The following is a 15,400-nucleotide window of genomic DNA, read 5'->3' as shown; positions in this document are numbered from 1 at the left end:
GTGTATCAGTGAAAAGGTTAATTCTTTAATTGTCCCTTAATATGTGGCTAAAGGTGAATAGTAGTATCTATCTTGACTTCATATTGTCTCCTGGTAAAAGCTACTGCCTGTAAATCACCTTTAGCAAGACTGCATCTGCAGTGCAAGACCAGCAATCCTGGATGCTCTTGGCACCCGGCAACAGCAATGAGAGCGAAGTGTGCCGAGTGTGCAACGCAGGCTCTGACTTACTGTGTAACCAGGGCAGCTGATAGAAAATGGTTCTTGGATCTCACTTACCTTCACCAGGAGGTCATTGTGCTCCCATCAGCTCAGCAAAGCCAATTAGTTTTGAATGAATTAACTCTTATCTAGAGTCTTTTGATATACTTGCCTATAAACATGATGCAATAAGCTGGATGAAATAAACCACATACTGTATTGTAATGAATTATGTGCTATAGTCTGGACTTCTACCAAAACAGACCTGGAATAACCTCAGTGAGAACTTTTCTGCATCTTTCTGTGCATCAGCTCAGTGCTGCAGTGCCTATGGGGAGAAGCAGGAGAGTGCTGCAGGCTCCACATCCCTCCTGCTCTTGGCTCCTTGGCAGAGGATGCCAACACAGATGCCAATTAATGTTAAGTTGTGGTGGTGGTTGCTCTTGTTTGGACACCTGCTTACAAGGACCCGGACTGACACCATCATGCTCCTCATCCTGACAGCTGTTCAGCATCCTAACAACTTTCATCCACAGCAGATCTGGAAGGAAATCAAGCCGGTGCCCTACATGTGAAAGCCTCATATGCGATTAACACATAAAATGCTCCACCTCCTCTAAATTAAAATGGAATTAAATTAGAAAGTCTTTAAGTGGAAATCCTAATTAAAAATAAACACATCTTCCAGCACATAAAATTATTTTCCCCCTTCAAGAGCTGACTTACATGAGCCAGCTTTCTTTTATTGAAGTGTATTACAACTAAATTAACAGGGGAATAATTAACCTAATTTCCCCCATCGCTTAAAATAAAAGAAGGAGGAGAAGAAATGTTCCTCAGAAAAAATCCTTTATATTGCATGGATCTCTAGTAAAAGAAAAACAACTCCCACTCCAACCAAAGAGACTATCTAGATAAAATACGGGAATGTTAGGAATTATCAACAGGGTCAGGAGCAATTTGAATCTGATCTTACTCCCTAATTAGTTTTATCATTTCCTTATGTCAAAGCATGTCCCTGAGATGCTTCTATTATTTACTGAGGAGATTTCAATTGTACAAAGGCTGCAGAAAACAAAGGTCCTGGCCTGTGGTGCTTTGCTGGGATCTGGGAGATAGCTCATTGAATGAAGGTTTGAGATTTCAAGCACAATGATTTGTCCTCATCCTTTTCCTTTCAGGAGAGTAAGAAAGAAGAAAAGAGTGCACTTTTCAATTCACCTGGGGGTGAACTTAATAAACTCAAAAAGCTTATTTACGCTCACAGTAACATCTTGAAAATTTAATGTAGCATAAAGAAATCTCTGCTGGAACACCTTCTCTAGACAGCTGATGTGTCCAAGGCATCATAGTCATCGCATCCCACCATCTGTTCCTTTTACTGCCACAGGGGCATATCCAAAATGGGTTATTTTGAGGATGTGCATGCCTTTTAAGACTCTACAGGCATAACCAAACCAAGTTCAGTTTAATGAAGTGTTCAGCCTGGTGAGAAGAGCAACACATGCAGAGCAATAAAAAAGGGCAGTGTGTACATCAGAGCTTATTTCCGGAGCTGTGTGTGTCCTTTTTGCCAGGATTCACATAAATTCCTTTTTTCAGCTTGGCTTTGTGAACTTTACTTTGAATTCTGAGCCCTGTTTAAGATGTCTTTCATTGTTAGAAATGTTTAAAGTTAGAAGAAGCCAAACACTGCTGTCCTTACCCTGTATTTTCAGTGCTACCAGAGAGAATTGGAGCTGCAGAATTTGGTACATGCAGAGTAATTCATGCATACTGTTGCACACTCTTCAAAAGAAAACCATGCCCAAGTTTTGTGGCATTCAAAAATGATTTAACCATCTTCACTCACAAAGTTTCATTCTTTTTAACTGACATATAAGAAAATGTGCCAAACTAAGTCAACAGTCTAAAAATGAACATTGTTGAGATCAAGTGTTTAAGAGCATCAAGGCAGCCTTTCATATAAAAGCTGCCAGGAATCAAACTAAACTAAAAAGAGATAACAGTTCCTCTGTGAATCACAGCAAACACTGCGGAATTACCAGGAATGTTTTTCTCACTGAAATTGCTTCAGCAAAAAAAGCCCAGACCCAACACCTTTAGGAACTGAATTTGGTCTTTGGCCTTTGGTAAGGTCCTCAGGAGTTCCTCACAGGTCATCTGCATGAAAAACACATTCTTTTGACAACATGATAACATGAGATTTCATGTGGTTCTGGGCCTGAATGACAAAGTTTTAAATCTCTGCTGTTTTCTGCCATTAGGTCTGAATTCACACCTTGAAGCTGTGTTTAGCTGTACATCCAGTTGAATTTTTGCACTATGGTTTGGCTTCCTCTGCACAATAATATCCCTTTTTGAAGTACCATTTAAGAAATAAGTAGGACATATGGTTTTATAGATACTGACTTTGTCGTAAATACTATAGAAAATAAATAAGGGACATATGAAAAAGATCCATTTACACAGAACATAGCTTCTTTCACCACATAGTTTTAAGATACCATTACTTGGCATTAATGAGGTTTGACTACAGTTTTAAGCAATATAGCCTGTGGTATATTCTGTCTCTTTAGGAAGAGGTAATCTTAGAAGTAGCACAAAAGAAGAGTGGCTGTCTAGGCATGGATCAAGAGCAAATGCCCATCCTGATGTGCTGAGCCTGCTCTACTGCACCTTTACCATCTCCAGTCTCACACTACAGGGAAACCAGACAGTGGGGTCAAAAAAGCTGTAAAAGGGAGCAGTTGGCTGAACCCTTTAAATTCTGTGTTTGTGGACCCTGGCTTTAGTCAGCTTGTACTAGAGAATCAGGGCAGAGAGGTGAAGGGAAGTCACACACCTAGATAGAACTTGTGCATCTTACTTTGCAACTCAAGAGACCACATATTTTGGGACATACTACTCAAAAGGATTAATGAATCCTTATAGAAAACAAAGTTGCATCTGCTCTCTGATGAACACGACCTCTTTTGATGCTGTTAGCTGAATCTTTCTGAATCCTTCCCTCCCTGGTGGGTAAATGACATCAAAATGAGTCATGTTGGCTTAACCCACAGAGAGTAAATGTCCTCTAAAATGTTCATTTTCTTCCTTCTTAAAAAAACCCAACAACCAACCAAACTCAAAACATCAAAGGAAGCAAGGATGGTGTTATTAAATACCTGGGATTTAATTATATTCTACCTTTCCACACTGGTTAACTATTCCATCTCCGTGGCTGTGATGTGGATGTTTTTATTATTCTTTCTCTTTTATAAAGGGCTAGCAGGAAATTGCAAAATAAAATCAAAGTGAGTCTTTTCCAACATTGGCATCATTTTCCCTATGCTTGTATGGCACGTTTTTTGGCTCATGCCACTGACATTGGGTTAGAAAATGCCTGGCCATAAACTGAGGAGGTAAGCATATGCCACTGCCTGTCCCAAAGAAATGATTTGGATGCAGCCGCATTGACATGGAGGGTGATGGAGTTTAACTGTACAGACACGAACTAGCTAACCTCAGGGCTTAAGAAAAGTCCCTGAGGAGGTTTATTTACTAGCACAGTTGTGACCTCCATGGCCCTCAGACACAGTTATCTGCCTGATTAACTTGTAAAGGCCTCTTTGTCTCAAACTGCCAATTTCTAGAGCAGTTTGGGCCAGAAAGAGTACAGAATGACTGCATCTCAGATAGATAAGGATGCAGCTATTTATCCACAGGATCAGGTCTCCTGAATACCTGCTCACTTACTGGCACCTGCTTGACATGACATTGTGGCACTAACAGCTGTGCTCAGCTCAATGCTCTCTCAGGCTGGAAAGCTGCCTACAACACTCAGTGTTCAAAGGGAAAGGTGTTTTCTTACTGCCTTGTGCTGTCTCCGAGCTCGTTGGTTTGATGACACGATTTGCATCCTCATGGAGAGCACCAAACCAGTCTTTTAGTCGAGAAGCGAGATTCCTCAGTTCTTTGTCTGTGCAAGCTAGAAAAAGAACAAAGCATCAGGCTGAGTCAAGAGCAGCAGCAAAAAAACCCCTTTCTTCAGATAGGCTGTTAGAAAAATATTGTTTATGGTTGTACAGTTCTTCTCATTAAGAGCTCTGAAGTAAAAGAAAAGGTTAGGGAAAAGATGAAAGTTAAAGAGAAAATGTAAGTCATTATGCATTATAAGTTGTACTCAAGTACTTCCTCGGTAGCTGATGTGATTTGTGATGAAAGAAGTGACACAGAGAGCTATCCGCAGGTTCTCAATTAGAGCTATGTGACTATTTAACTTAAATGTTTTCACCTTTTAGGATTTCAGAGAAAAATATCAGTCAAACAGATGGGGAGGAGGGACAAACTTGCCTAGGCACACTACTTGAACAAGATGCTAGGGATAATTTATAACCACATTTGGCTTAGTAGAAGGCTATTATCACAGTCATAGGAAACACATATACTTATTTATATACGTGAAGAAGAAAACTGTTGTGTTGCTCTAGTTCTACTGCAAATGAGACTTTGCCACCTCTGAAGGTTGTCAATTCCATTTTGCTAGCTAGGTGTAATATTTTTCTTATACATTTTTACTGAGGAATATCTAATTTTCCCAGAAATTTCTGCCAAGACAAAAATGTCCAAAGCAAATAGTTTTAAAGAAGAAAACTGAACCAGTCACCAGTTTCTGTCAGAAAAAAATCCTTGTTTCTTTATCATGTTTAGTGCTTAAAATCCACATGTTCAATTTTTTCACTCCCGCTCTGCACTCATTCTACATTTTAAATGACATTTCTTGGAATATAGAGCAAGATTTTATGCCATAGAGGCAGACATCCTTCACAGGGCAAGCCACAATATGTCTTCTCCAATTCACTGCACATTCTAATATTAGTTAGATATTCGTCCTTCCACCTTATTGAAGAACAATTGAGTCCCACAGCTTGTCTTCCCCAGTGAAACTCATTGCTCCAATGACTGCAATGGACCCACTGATATCTTATGGCTGTGGTATTTGTTCTCATAGGAGGTTTTTTTGGGGGGGTCTGAAGTTAAAAACAGGACATTAGAGCTTTTTCTAAGTGGACAGGCTTTCAGCATTTGGTGGGGGGAAAGATTTTTCCTGTTTTTCTCTAAGGCTGAGTTTGATAGATTTTCCTATTAAAGATAAAAATATGAAAATCCCATTAAAAATATGAAGATCCCATTGAGTCGACATAGGGAAAGATCAGGTCTTAAAGAAAAACAACCCACAATTAATATAAAATAAGTAGAAGACAATACAATATTAACTGTAAAGTGGCCTACATTACCAAAAAAGCTTATCACTTCATTTTCTCACTTAACATATTTTATTCATTTTAAACTACCTTTGCAAGTTAAGACGAGTGATAGGATTTTTAAGCCCAGCTGCAGTAAGGAACATCTTACACCGCTCTTGTTCCTTGGCTGTTACAAAGCCTTTTATCACAGAAAATCACAACAGAAGCAATAGGAGAGCAAATTCCATCCTCTTGCCTCTTAACAATATCCCATCAGGAGATGTTGGCTGAAGGAGCGAGGGGATAGGAAAACTAATTTTAAAGGTAATAAATATTCAGGAATGCCCTAACTCTAGACAGGCACAAATGATTTCTTCTTTTGTAGATTTAGATTCATAAAGATGTTTCTATCATGCGCTAATTTCAACATGAGCTGGGCACCCAAATACACGTTAGAAGTGATGAAGATACTCTGTTACCTGGGATGGGAGATGCTGTCCTGCATCCCCTGTTGAATTGTCATTAACCGGTTTTCTCCAGGCATATTTGTTGCCAAAATATGATTATTAGGCACTTACAGCAATATGAGACCATGACAATCTTCTTTTCAGTACCTGTCTTCACAAATGTTTCCTGGTAAGGATCAATAATGTTATCACCTTTCACAATTAAAAGCAGGCAGAATCTTTCTTTCTGCCAAGTAGCTGTCTTGTCCTTTGAAAATCAGCTTTGCAAAGGAGAAGAAGAAAAATATGGTACATAACAAGTAGGTGTTGTTCAGCCAATACCTCAACTGTGACAGGTTATCCCTATGCTCAAGAGTATTTCACAAATGTATCTCAGTCACAGCCACGCAGAAACACAGCTTTGACTACTGATTATGCATGGAGTGGGTGAAAAAGAGGGTTCAGTTGTCCAAGAAAGAAATGAGTAACATCATAGTTTTATTGTGCAAACCTGATGGTTATTAAATATTTATTGTAGCACATGACATCTTTAGGAAGCCAAAGCTGGACTACGAACACCCATTCCTGTGCCTTCCTACACCCTCATTGTGCGCTCTCGACAGGTATGCTGAGCTTCACAGCCAACAAATCACAGGGAAAAGAAACAGTACTAAAGCAAATACCCTGTCGGGCTGGTTTCCTTGCTCAGATTTGTGTACTGACAAACAGACAACTCTGGACACCACAGAAACCTGAGTCGAGTCAAATGCTCTGAGCAATGCCATCCTGCCAGTGCAGATATCAGGCAGGAGCACGGAGCACACCCTCGCCTCCTCTCCCAGTCTCAGCACCACACAGCATGGCATTCCCAGTGAAAAACTAATGTCTCTAAAAGGAATTTCACTAAGCAGTCAACTGCACTGCCTGAGGTAATTTGAATCAACGCTTTTGAACTGCAGCAGAAAACAGGATTGAGAGCACAGTGTGGGTGGAACAGAAGTAGATTAATTAATGGTAAACCAGACTTGAATTGATTTCTCTGTACAGTCCAGCCAATCAAACATGTCAGGATCTGTAAAATGCCATTTATAATGAAGCCATTATATTTTTTCTCTTGTCTGTAATACTAGCTGTGTGGAGAACCAGCTTTTACCACACACATTCCTACTTACATCAATTCTTTACTGTTACACAAGTGCTGCAATCCATAACCTACATCAGCTCAGTTATACCCTACGGCTGCTCAGACACCAGCACCCCTACATTCTCCTGTCTTTCGCTAACTATATTTCTCTTGCTTTTCATGGAGCAAAAACCAGCTTTCAGCCTCTTCTATGCTGTAGCTTCCTCAAAGACTGCCTCATCCACTCACTCTAAGGGCAGCCTTTAAAAGTGGACCTTGACAACTTGACAGTAAGCCCAGAACTGGAGTTTTCTGCATGCTGGAAGGTATTTTTGTGAATAACTGAGATATTCTTTAAGCACATTGCTTAAAGATGATTCAACAGTGGGTATTATGCTGAGGTTCTCTCTCAGGACTGTATTCTCCTTCACAAGAATAACTGCTTTTTCATGAGTAAACCGGGAACCAAGTGTGCTGTTAATCTGCAGTGAATAATACATGTCTTCATGAGACTTCCAGAATTTAATGCAAAGTTCAGTTAAATATCTATTCAAGCATTTCATGCCCTCAATTTTACTTCTTCCTGCACTTTAAAATAAAGGAAGTATTATTTTACATTTTCTGTATTCAATTTGATTTTAATGCTACCATGCATGGTTAAAAAGATTCTGCCTCTTGGCTCTCTACCAACAGAACTTCACTCTTTTTACTGATTTTATTTGAACATCTTCAAAAGTCTCTGAAGTTGAGGATTTGTTTGGGACACATTATTTTAGTCACTTCAAAGTGGATTGACGTTCAGAGGGCATGAGTTTAATACAGACAGAGTGAGGCTCAGCCTCCAGCTGGGTATCCAGGAACCAGAGCACTTAATGACTTATTTCTGGTGGTAGAGCCCATTACTTACATATCAAACAATTAGGAAGCATAGCTCTGAGGAGCCCCATATCTAAGATCCTCATATATAAATCTGCATTAGTATAAGTTATAAAGCATTTTTAAGAACCCTCTTCATGCAAAATGCACTGCAAATGTACCTCTTTACTATTAATAGAAGTTTCAAGTAACATTTCTTACATGAGAAGAATGGGGATGTAGAAGGAATAGAGGGGATAATGGGTCTCTTGCTACTTGAAGGTCCATAAGCAGAGGATACCTAAGTTGCAAACAATATGGATAGTGGTATGACTTGAAGCACTCAATAAAAAATCTGGAATGAAGAGAAGCACCAAGGGAGGAACATCTCCATAGTCCCTCTCTAGCAATTGGGATCTGTCCAGTCAATTGCCAACAACTATTTAAAGCTCTAGTGCTGTGAAAAAGACACAAATGCAAACATATGCAAGTATGCATCTTCACTTCTGCATGTATTTTCCTCAAGATAAGAGCATCTTTTAAAAAGGGGAAACCCACAAGATTTTATCATTGTTATATTATTTATGTTACCTATCATGTTCTGCCTTAGCAGCCTTCTGATACCAGGTCCCTACTTAATATTTGGATTTTTCACTGCTGATGTGCTTCAATGAAATCCATTCACAGCCCACAGCTTCCCTGCAGGTCAGTACTGCTGCTGTTAGGAACAGGGATGGTGAGGCAGGCTAGTTGTTTAGCATCTAGCTCATCAACCCGATCACAGTGTGCAGTGCCCTGCATCTGACGTGGTGCATCTGACCACAAGCAGTGGCAGAATGTGTCACTTCTCTGAGTCATGGCAATGTGAATGCAGGAGGATCTATTTGCGGCTGGATTCAGCCGACATCCTCAGATCTGAACCTGCAGATGTTACAAATCAGCTTGCAGAAATGATTTAATAGTGAGCACGGAAAGTACAGATTTATTCCCAAGTGTGAAGCAATTGGTCCAACAGTTATTTATTCCTAACAAACTGAAAGCACTGTTGCTAAATACCTATTTCCACCAAGCAGAAAACATTAATCTGACCTAATGGAAAGCCATTAGCATGCTGTAAAGGCTCAAGTTTTTATAGGCGTGATTCCATTATGGCCTTTTTAAGCCATACAGATACTAATCTATAACACTGGTGGTGAAAATTAACAGTAATATGTAATTTTGCTTTTTCAAGGAGGGACTTTCAAAAGTGCTCAGGGCCAGAAATCAACATTAAAGCTGAACTTACCTGTAAACACGTAAGATTAAATCAATATCGAAAGTTTTCTCACAGGGTCAGGATGGATGGAGCTTGGAGCAAGCTGCTCTAGTGGAAGGTACAGTCCCTGTAGCAGGGGTTTGGAGCTGGATGAGCTTTAAGTTCCTTTCCAACCCAAACTATTCTATGATTTTATGATCCCATCTTTACTCCAGCCTGGCAAAACAATACTGTAAAATCTCAGATGGTAACAAAACTAGCTTTATAACTCCTACTACAGTTGACTCCAAACAAACTTAGTACTAAGGAAGTACATTACTGCATTCATGTCTCACTTACTGCCATAATGTTCTGGTACTATGTGACAAGCAAGGAGTCCATACTGTCCAGTAAAAAGTTACAGTGATATATTACACTGTATTTCACAATAAGCAAGCTATGCAACAAGATTCACAGTGTAACACGTTTCATGTCATTTGACTTCTCTGTCATCTATCTAGCATTTATCTGTTGACTTATCACAACCATTGTTATTATAATAAAAATGGTTACAAATAGTACTACATTACTGCCAATTACATGTGGAGAGATTGGTTCTATAGGTTCATATTATTGTTGTTCAATACTAAATAGTCTCTGAGGTAGATATTGAGGAGCAAATTCCCTATAACCTGAATGCCAAAGTGAAGCATGTGAACGTTCCCTGGGCTAGTTTCAGCTGTTCCTGTACAGACTTGGAGCAGTGAGAGGGAGTGGATGCGTTAATGGAAACTAGCCCTGCTTGCTGCTGGGCTTGCACGAAAACCCAGCTGTATTCGTAAGACATATTAGTTGTAACAATCAGTTCAGTCATTTGTCCTGTGAGCCTGGAGGACAAATCCATTTTGTTTTGATTAAAATGTGATATAGCACAAACCTCCATGACATTGCCCAACAGTGATGTTATATTCCTCCAGTTAGAAAAGGGACAGGCATAGTTTCAACAATTCAGAAGGGAAAGAAGTCTCATTTTTGTATTTCTGAAGAGTAACATGACAGTTATAGGGTAAACCACACATTTAAAAGTACTGTAATAACACTATTATACAAAGTTTGATGTAAATGTATCATAGCATTGGAGCTGACAGGAGATAATGCTTATCTTTTGCACTAAGTTTTACATTATTCTTTGTGTGAAAAGAAAATGTAGCAATTTTAACAATGCTTTCTCTGACAAGCATCACTACATTTTCTCTTTTGTAGGTAAAGTCAACAACTTATTTCACCCTGCTATAATTGTGTCCGTGTGTGTGGATTATCACAATGGGCTTTAAAACTAAGGTACAAAAACGTAGCAGCCTTCAGGCTTCAGGGAATGGGTTTGCTTCCAGTCATGCAAAATAGAAAGTGTGTTCTAAAAACTGCGGCTGCAGGAGCTGATTTGAAAGTAAATGTCAAGATAAACTCAGTGCTGTGCTAACCCCCACTTCAAATGCAACTACACACACATGGATAGAAACATACACATATATATGTGACTTGTAGAGGACACCAAGTGTTTTATATGTGATATTTTGGTGATGCAATTGTGGTGATCACCACCTCCACACATATTTCACCATTCTTGGTTGGAAGGGACAATGCTCTAATTTGCTTTTTTCACTGGGGCCTTGGACAACTTCTCATAACAAGAAAAGCATGAAGTATTATGCCAATATCGGTTGAAGTTAGAAAGGAATGGATTGTTTACTGGAAGGAAAGGAACTGCATTCCAAACATGCCTCGCTGGTTCGATAAATGAACATCTTTCATTTAAAACCCCTCCTGTACACACCAACACTTCCCAATAAACTTCTGTGTGGGTCTATTTGTTGTGCTGCATTTTCAGCATTCACTGGCTATTCTTCTACAGGGCTGACACCTATGCTGATAACCACCTCTGACCCTTCTGGCACTTGTTTTGCCTTGTCTTATAAATACAGCAGCAGATGCCAAGATCCTGCAATTCAGACTTTGAGATGATTACAGGAGCAGCTGAGGCATTGGGAAGATGAAATTGGCTTTGATCTGAAGCTTCCTTAAAATGGTACATTTAAAACACAAAGCTCAGCTAAAACTGTATAAACAAAGATTGAGAGCTACAAAGCTCACTCTCTAAAGCTGTAGGCAAAGCGTACATCTGCTTTCATAGTACTTAACACTAAGTCGCTTTTCTGCTCACATTAATCATGAAAACCCTGGAAAGTACATCTTAGCCAGGTGTTTAAGAAGCCTCGAGGTTTATTTAAAGACATCCAAGCTGTATTGATGCTGGGGGTCTGCTGGAAGGATTGTGGGAATAACACCTCTTGTGATATTTTGTCCACGTCAGGTACAAATTCAAATGTTATCTCCTGCATGGTTCTTTGCCTCCCAAAATTCATTTGCCAGCTCACCCTAATGTTCTCATTTAAATTCTGTCATATCTGAAAGGTGGAAGAGACAGAGTTGTATCAACTGAAAACTAAACCAGAGGAAATAAAAATGTCTGAATGGACTTTTCCATGCTGTGCTCTGGATGGAAAAGTCTTAGAATCGTCATCTCTCCTCTTGCCTCCCTTCCTGTCCTCTCTGCTCTGTACTGATGTCTTCAACTTGGCACACACATTTATGTACCCAGTGCCTTCTGCCTTTGGTTGTGGCTTGTCAAGCACTGGGCAGTCACGCAAGAGGGCTGAGCTCTTCAAAAAACGCTGGTTTGATTTTGCAGCAGTGTTTAAAGCAGACCCACAGCTCACAATCTAAGGTAGGTTTTCAGAGAGATGTGTTTTTGCTGCTAAGAGCTTAGCAGATACTGTACTATCAGGCATTTGAAACACTAAACAAACAAAGCTGGAAGAATAAGTAAGAGTAGAAACAAAATTCACTGGGGTTAAAATGAGGGAATTGACAGTTATTTTTAGGCAAACCATAGTGTGTACATTTGAATGTTGTTGGAATTGTTTCCTATAGACCTTCCAAAGCCACAGCTGGAAGCGTTAAGACAACCTGCCGAACCTTCCCACATCCAGGAGGTTGTTTTGCTCCACTTTCTAGAGCTGATCAAAGAGATAGTTTAGATTCTGATCGTCAGTAAAACTGGTCTGAATTACAGTAGTTAGAAATAACTTGAGCTGTTGATCTTAAGGGCAACTGCTCATTTCTATGAAGAAAATGGCCCTGAGCTTGGAAGAGCAAAACTCAGGTAGGAGAGTTAGTAATTTGACAGTGTTTGAGAAGATATGGGCAGAGCTATTTCTGTTCAGTCAGAGCGGGAAAGCAATAGCCAAGAATATAAAAGATTATATGTAGAGAAAAAATAAAGCACATGAGATGATTTCACAGAATGGCTATGGTAAAACATAAGCACACGAATGCTTCTCAAAAAATAAGTTGAAAATATGGCTGTATATGAAAAGAAATGTAAGAGACTTCCAATTTCTACAGTTCCTTGTGCAACCACAATATGGATTTAAACTGAATTAGGAAAAATAACCCCAATGGCAGTAGACCATTTTTGTAAAGTGTCATGGTAAGCAGGGGTATTTATTATTATCTGGCACCACTCTTTTAAAATGCATGAGTTTTTGAGTGGTTCACAGGATAAATCTGCTTTTTTTACATAATTCTGTTCTTTTAACACTGCTCCATCTCTGTAAGTTGCTTCAAATCTAAAATTGATGAGCTCCCAGATGACTATTGGGTTTTTTGCTTGTTTTAATGAGAAAAGGTAATATTTTTATGACTAGCAAGATCTAAATGCCAATGTGTGCTGGATGGGTAGATGACTATTCTGGAGGTAAAGTTTGGGCTATCCACCCTTCCAGTAATGATCACTGCTGTCACCTGAAAAAACTAAGTGCAGAACCTGGTAGAGAAATGCAAAATCAGCACTCTTATTATGCAGCTTATATGCATCTATCATAGAGCATTTCCAGAGGGCCAGCAAGCACAATGACTGATCTGCTTTCTCATAGGAAAAAAAGACCCCACATCCTTCTCAGGTGCTGTGATTTAGGATACTGCCTAAAAGCTGCAAGAGGGACCCAGGAATTTATTAGAAGGACTCCTTTCTGCCAGGAACTGGTACTCTATCATACAAAGAAAAAGGGGGAAGCAACTGAATAGATTCCCTTCATTTTTTTCCAGAGTCCACCATCTTTCTTTGCTTCCTCGGGGACCCTTGAAAAGTGATAGATAAATCCAATTTGCCCATGCTTGAGCAGGATGGAGAGAGAGATACTTGTGAGTCAGCACATGCCAGCAGAAACTATTTTTCTCCCTCATTAACTTTTTTGCACATCAGCTGGTCTTTATTTTATGCTGTGTATAACCCTGTGCTTATTTTCTATGCTCCCTACTGAACGTTATCACATCTGATATCACCAGGGCTTCATTAATGTAAAATGTTGTCATGTGGTGAATTATTCTTAAATGAGAAAACATAAGAGAACCCTAGAAGAGAAAATGAGGAGCTGCTGGACCACATGGGGCTAGAAGTATTTGAAGATGTCCCACGGGAATTCTTCCAGCAAATTGTTGGGGGAACTGACTGAAATGTGCTAACAAAGTGCAAATGAGGCAACACAGCTCCCCACTGGATTGCAAAGATCCCTTGGAAGGAAATCAGAACTATCTCTGCACTACTGCACCTTGCAAAATCAAGTTAGGCACAAATACCAGTGTAGTTCCACAACATTCAGGGCAATATGAGACAATCAAGTGAAGGAGTAATCTTAGTAAGGAAATACAACATATTTTGAGAACCAAATTTGAATGGATTAAGATCTGAATAGGATTTTATTGGAGCCAGCTTTACATTAGTGCAGTGCCATTAACTTCACAGGAGTGAACAGCTATCAATACCTTAGCAAGCACACTTGTCTGGGTTGGTTCATCGATGCTCAAATGCATCACATTGGCAAAGGCATTTGGAAATACACTTCTCACTGTAGATGACACTGAAGGTGAAGGAGGAGCACCACAAGCAGGGGTCTGGCTTCTGTTTAGACAATTGTCTGCTGTGGTGTGAGCAAAAGGGGCTGTGGAAACACACCAAATAATGGGACCTTAGCTGGGTGTGAAATGAGGAAGAACTGCCTCCTTTACAGAACCAGTGGTCAGGAACTTGCTTTGGATTTACACTGGCAGAGGCATGGAGTGGCTCGATTTTTAACAAGCTTTGCTGCACTTGCCTGAGGTAGTCACTGATGCTTCAGTCATTATTGCCTCTGCTCCTGGACTGAAGAACTGGGGAGATGCTAAAGCACAAAGCAAACTTCTACAGGATTAAGAAGAGGACAGCTAAGCTGAGCTGGGTGTCGGAGAGGGCTATAGATATCAAAGCCTCAAACCCTCACTGGCTGTTGTTTACCTACTGTGACATGTACCTCCTAGAGCTACAAAGCTTCATTTAACAGTGGAAAGAAAACTACGAGATGAACATACTAATGACCAGCTGGTCACTTAGATGCTGTGGGAATCAATAACTCCAAAAAGTATGGGGTGGAGTTGCACAAATCTCCTCCTAATGTGTATTTTGTAGAAATGTCAATTCTTCTCTCAGCTCTTCATGCATGTTTGTGTATTTTCCAAGTCTTTTAGAGGGAGGATTGAGTTTTGTGCACTCAAGGATAGGATTAATTGAAAAGGTCCTGATTTTGTTTTTAAATATTTGCACTATTAAAATATTTAACATTAAAAAAAAAAGCAGCAAGTGAGATCAAAAACCACCCTGTGGCATTATGAAAACTGTGAGCTTAGCAATTGGGAGCAAGACAAAAATGGATTGTGTGAAAGGAATCTGTTGGGTTTTATTGTTAAATGACACATTTGGAACTGTGGTTGAGAGAGGTTTGAAAGTGGCCACCCTGACAGGGTGTACCGCACTTGTAAGCCTTTGTAGAAGCAATTATTATCATCTCCCCAAAGCACAGACAAGTCTGCGAGCAAAAAACCAAAGCCAAGGAGAAAAGGCTGGCTGGGAAGTAGACCTCCTTTCCCAGGTTTATACGCTTACTTGCTGATGCCTTAAGCCAAAGTGAAAACAATCTGAATCTAATTTCAACTTTAGTCATTCTGCAGAAAATTAAAGAGCTGGAACTGTACCTGCTGAAACAATGGGCAAGGAAAGAGCAATGTCCTGGGCAAGGGCCAGCAGCACTCGCTTGGATGAAGATCTAGTGTGGTTCTTTCAGACTCATCACCTGTCATCCCTCATAAGTGCTCTTCAGAAGAGTTATTTAATCAGAGCAGCCATGGATCAATGCTCTCAAAGTGTTTGCAATTAACTAAT

The 15,400-nt window shown here is 39.8% G+C and overlaps 1 protein-coding gene across 1 annotated transcript in view; it reads right to left on the bottom strand.

Annotated features, from left to right (window-relative positions):
• SPOCK1 (SPARC (osteonectin), cwcv and kazal like domains proteoglycan 1) overlaps positions 1-15,400 on the bottom strand; it is a gene marked incomplete at both ends in the record, with an annotated part of 284,542 nt that overhangs the window by 10,406 nt on the left and 258,736 nt on the right. Inside the window, one exon of the mRNA XM_080627170.1 lies at positions 4,055-4,171. Coding sequence (XP_080483296.1) covers positions 4,055-4,171 — 117 coding nt within the window. The remainder of the gene's footprint in view (positions 1-4,054; positions 4,172-15,400) is intronic.

Source organism: Psittacula echo, assembly GCF_963264785.1.
Source record: "Psittacula echo genome assembly, chromosome: 11".
Taxonomy (NCBI): Eukaryota; Metazoa; Chordata; class Aves; order Psittaciformes; family Psittacidae; genus Psittacula; species Psittacula echo.
The sequence above is the reverse complement of the archived record's forward strand: the minus strand, read 5'-3'. Positions and strand labels throughout refer to the sequence as shown.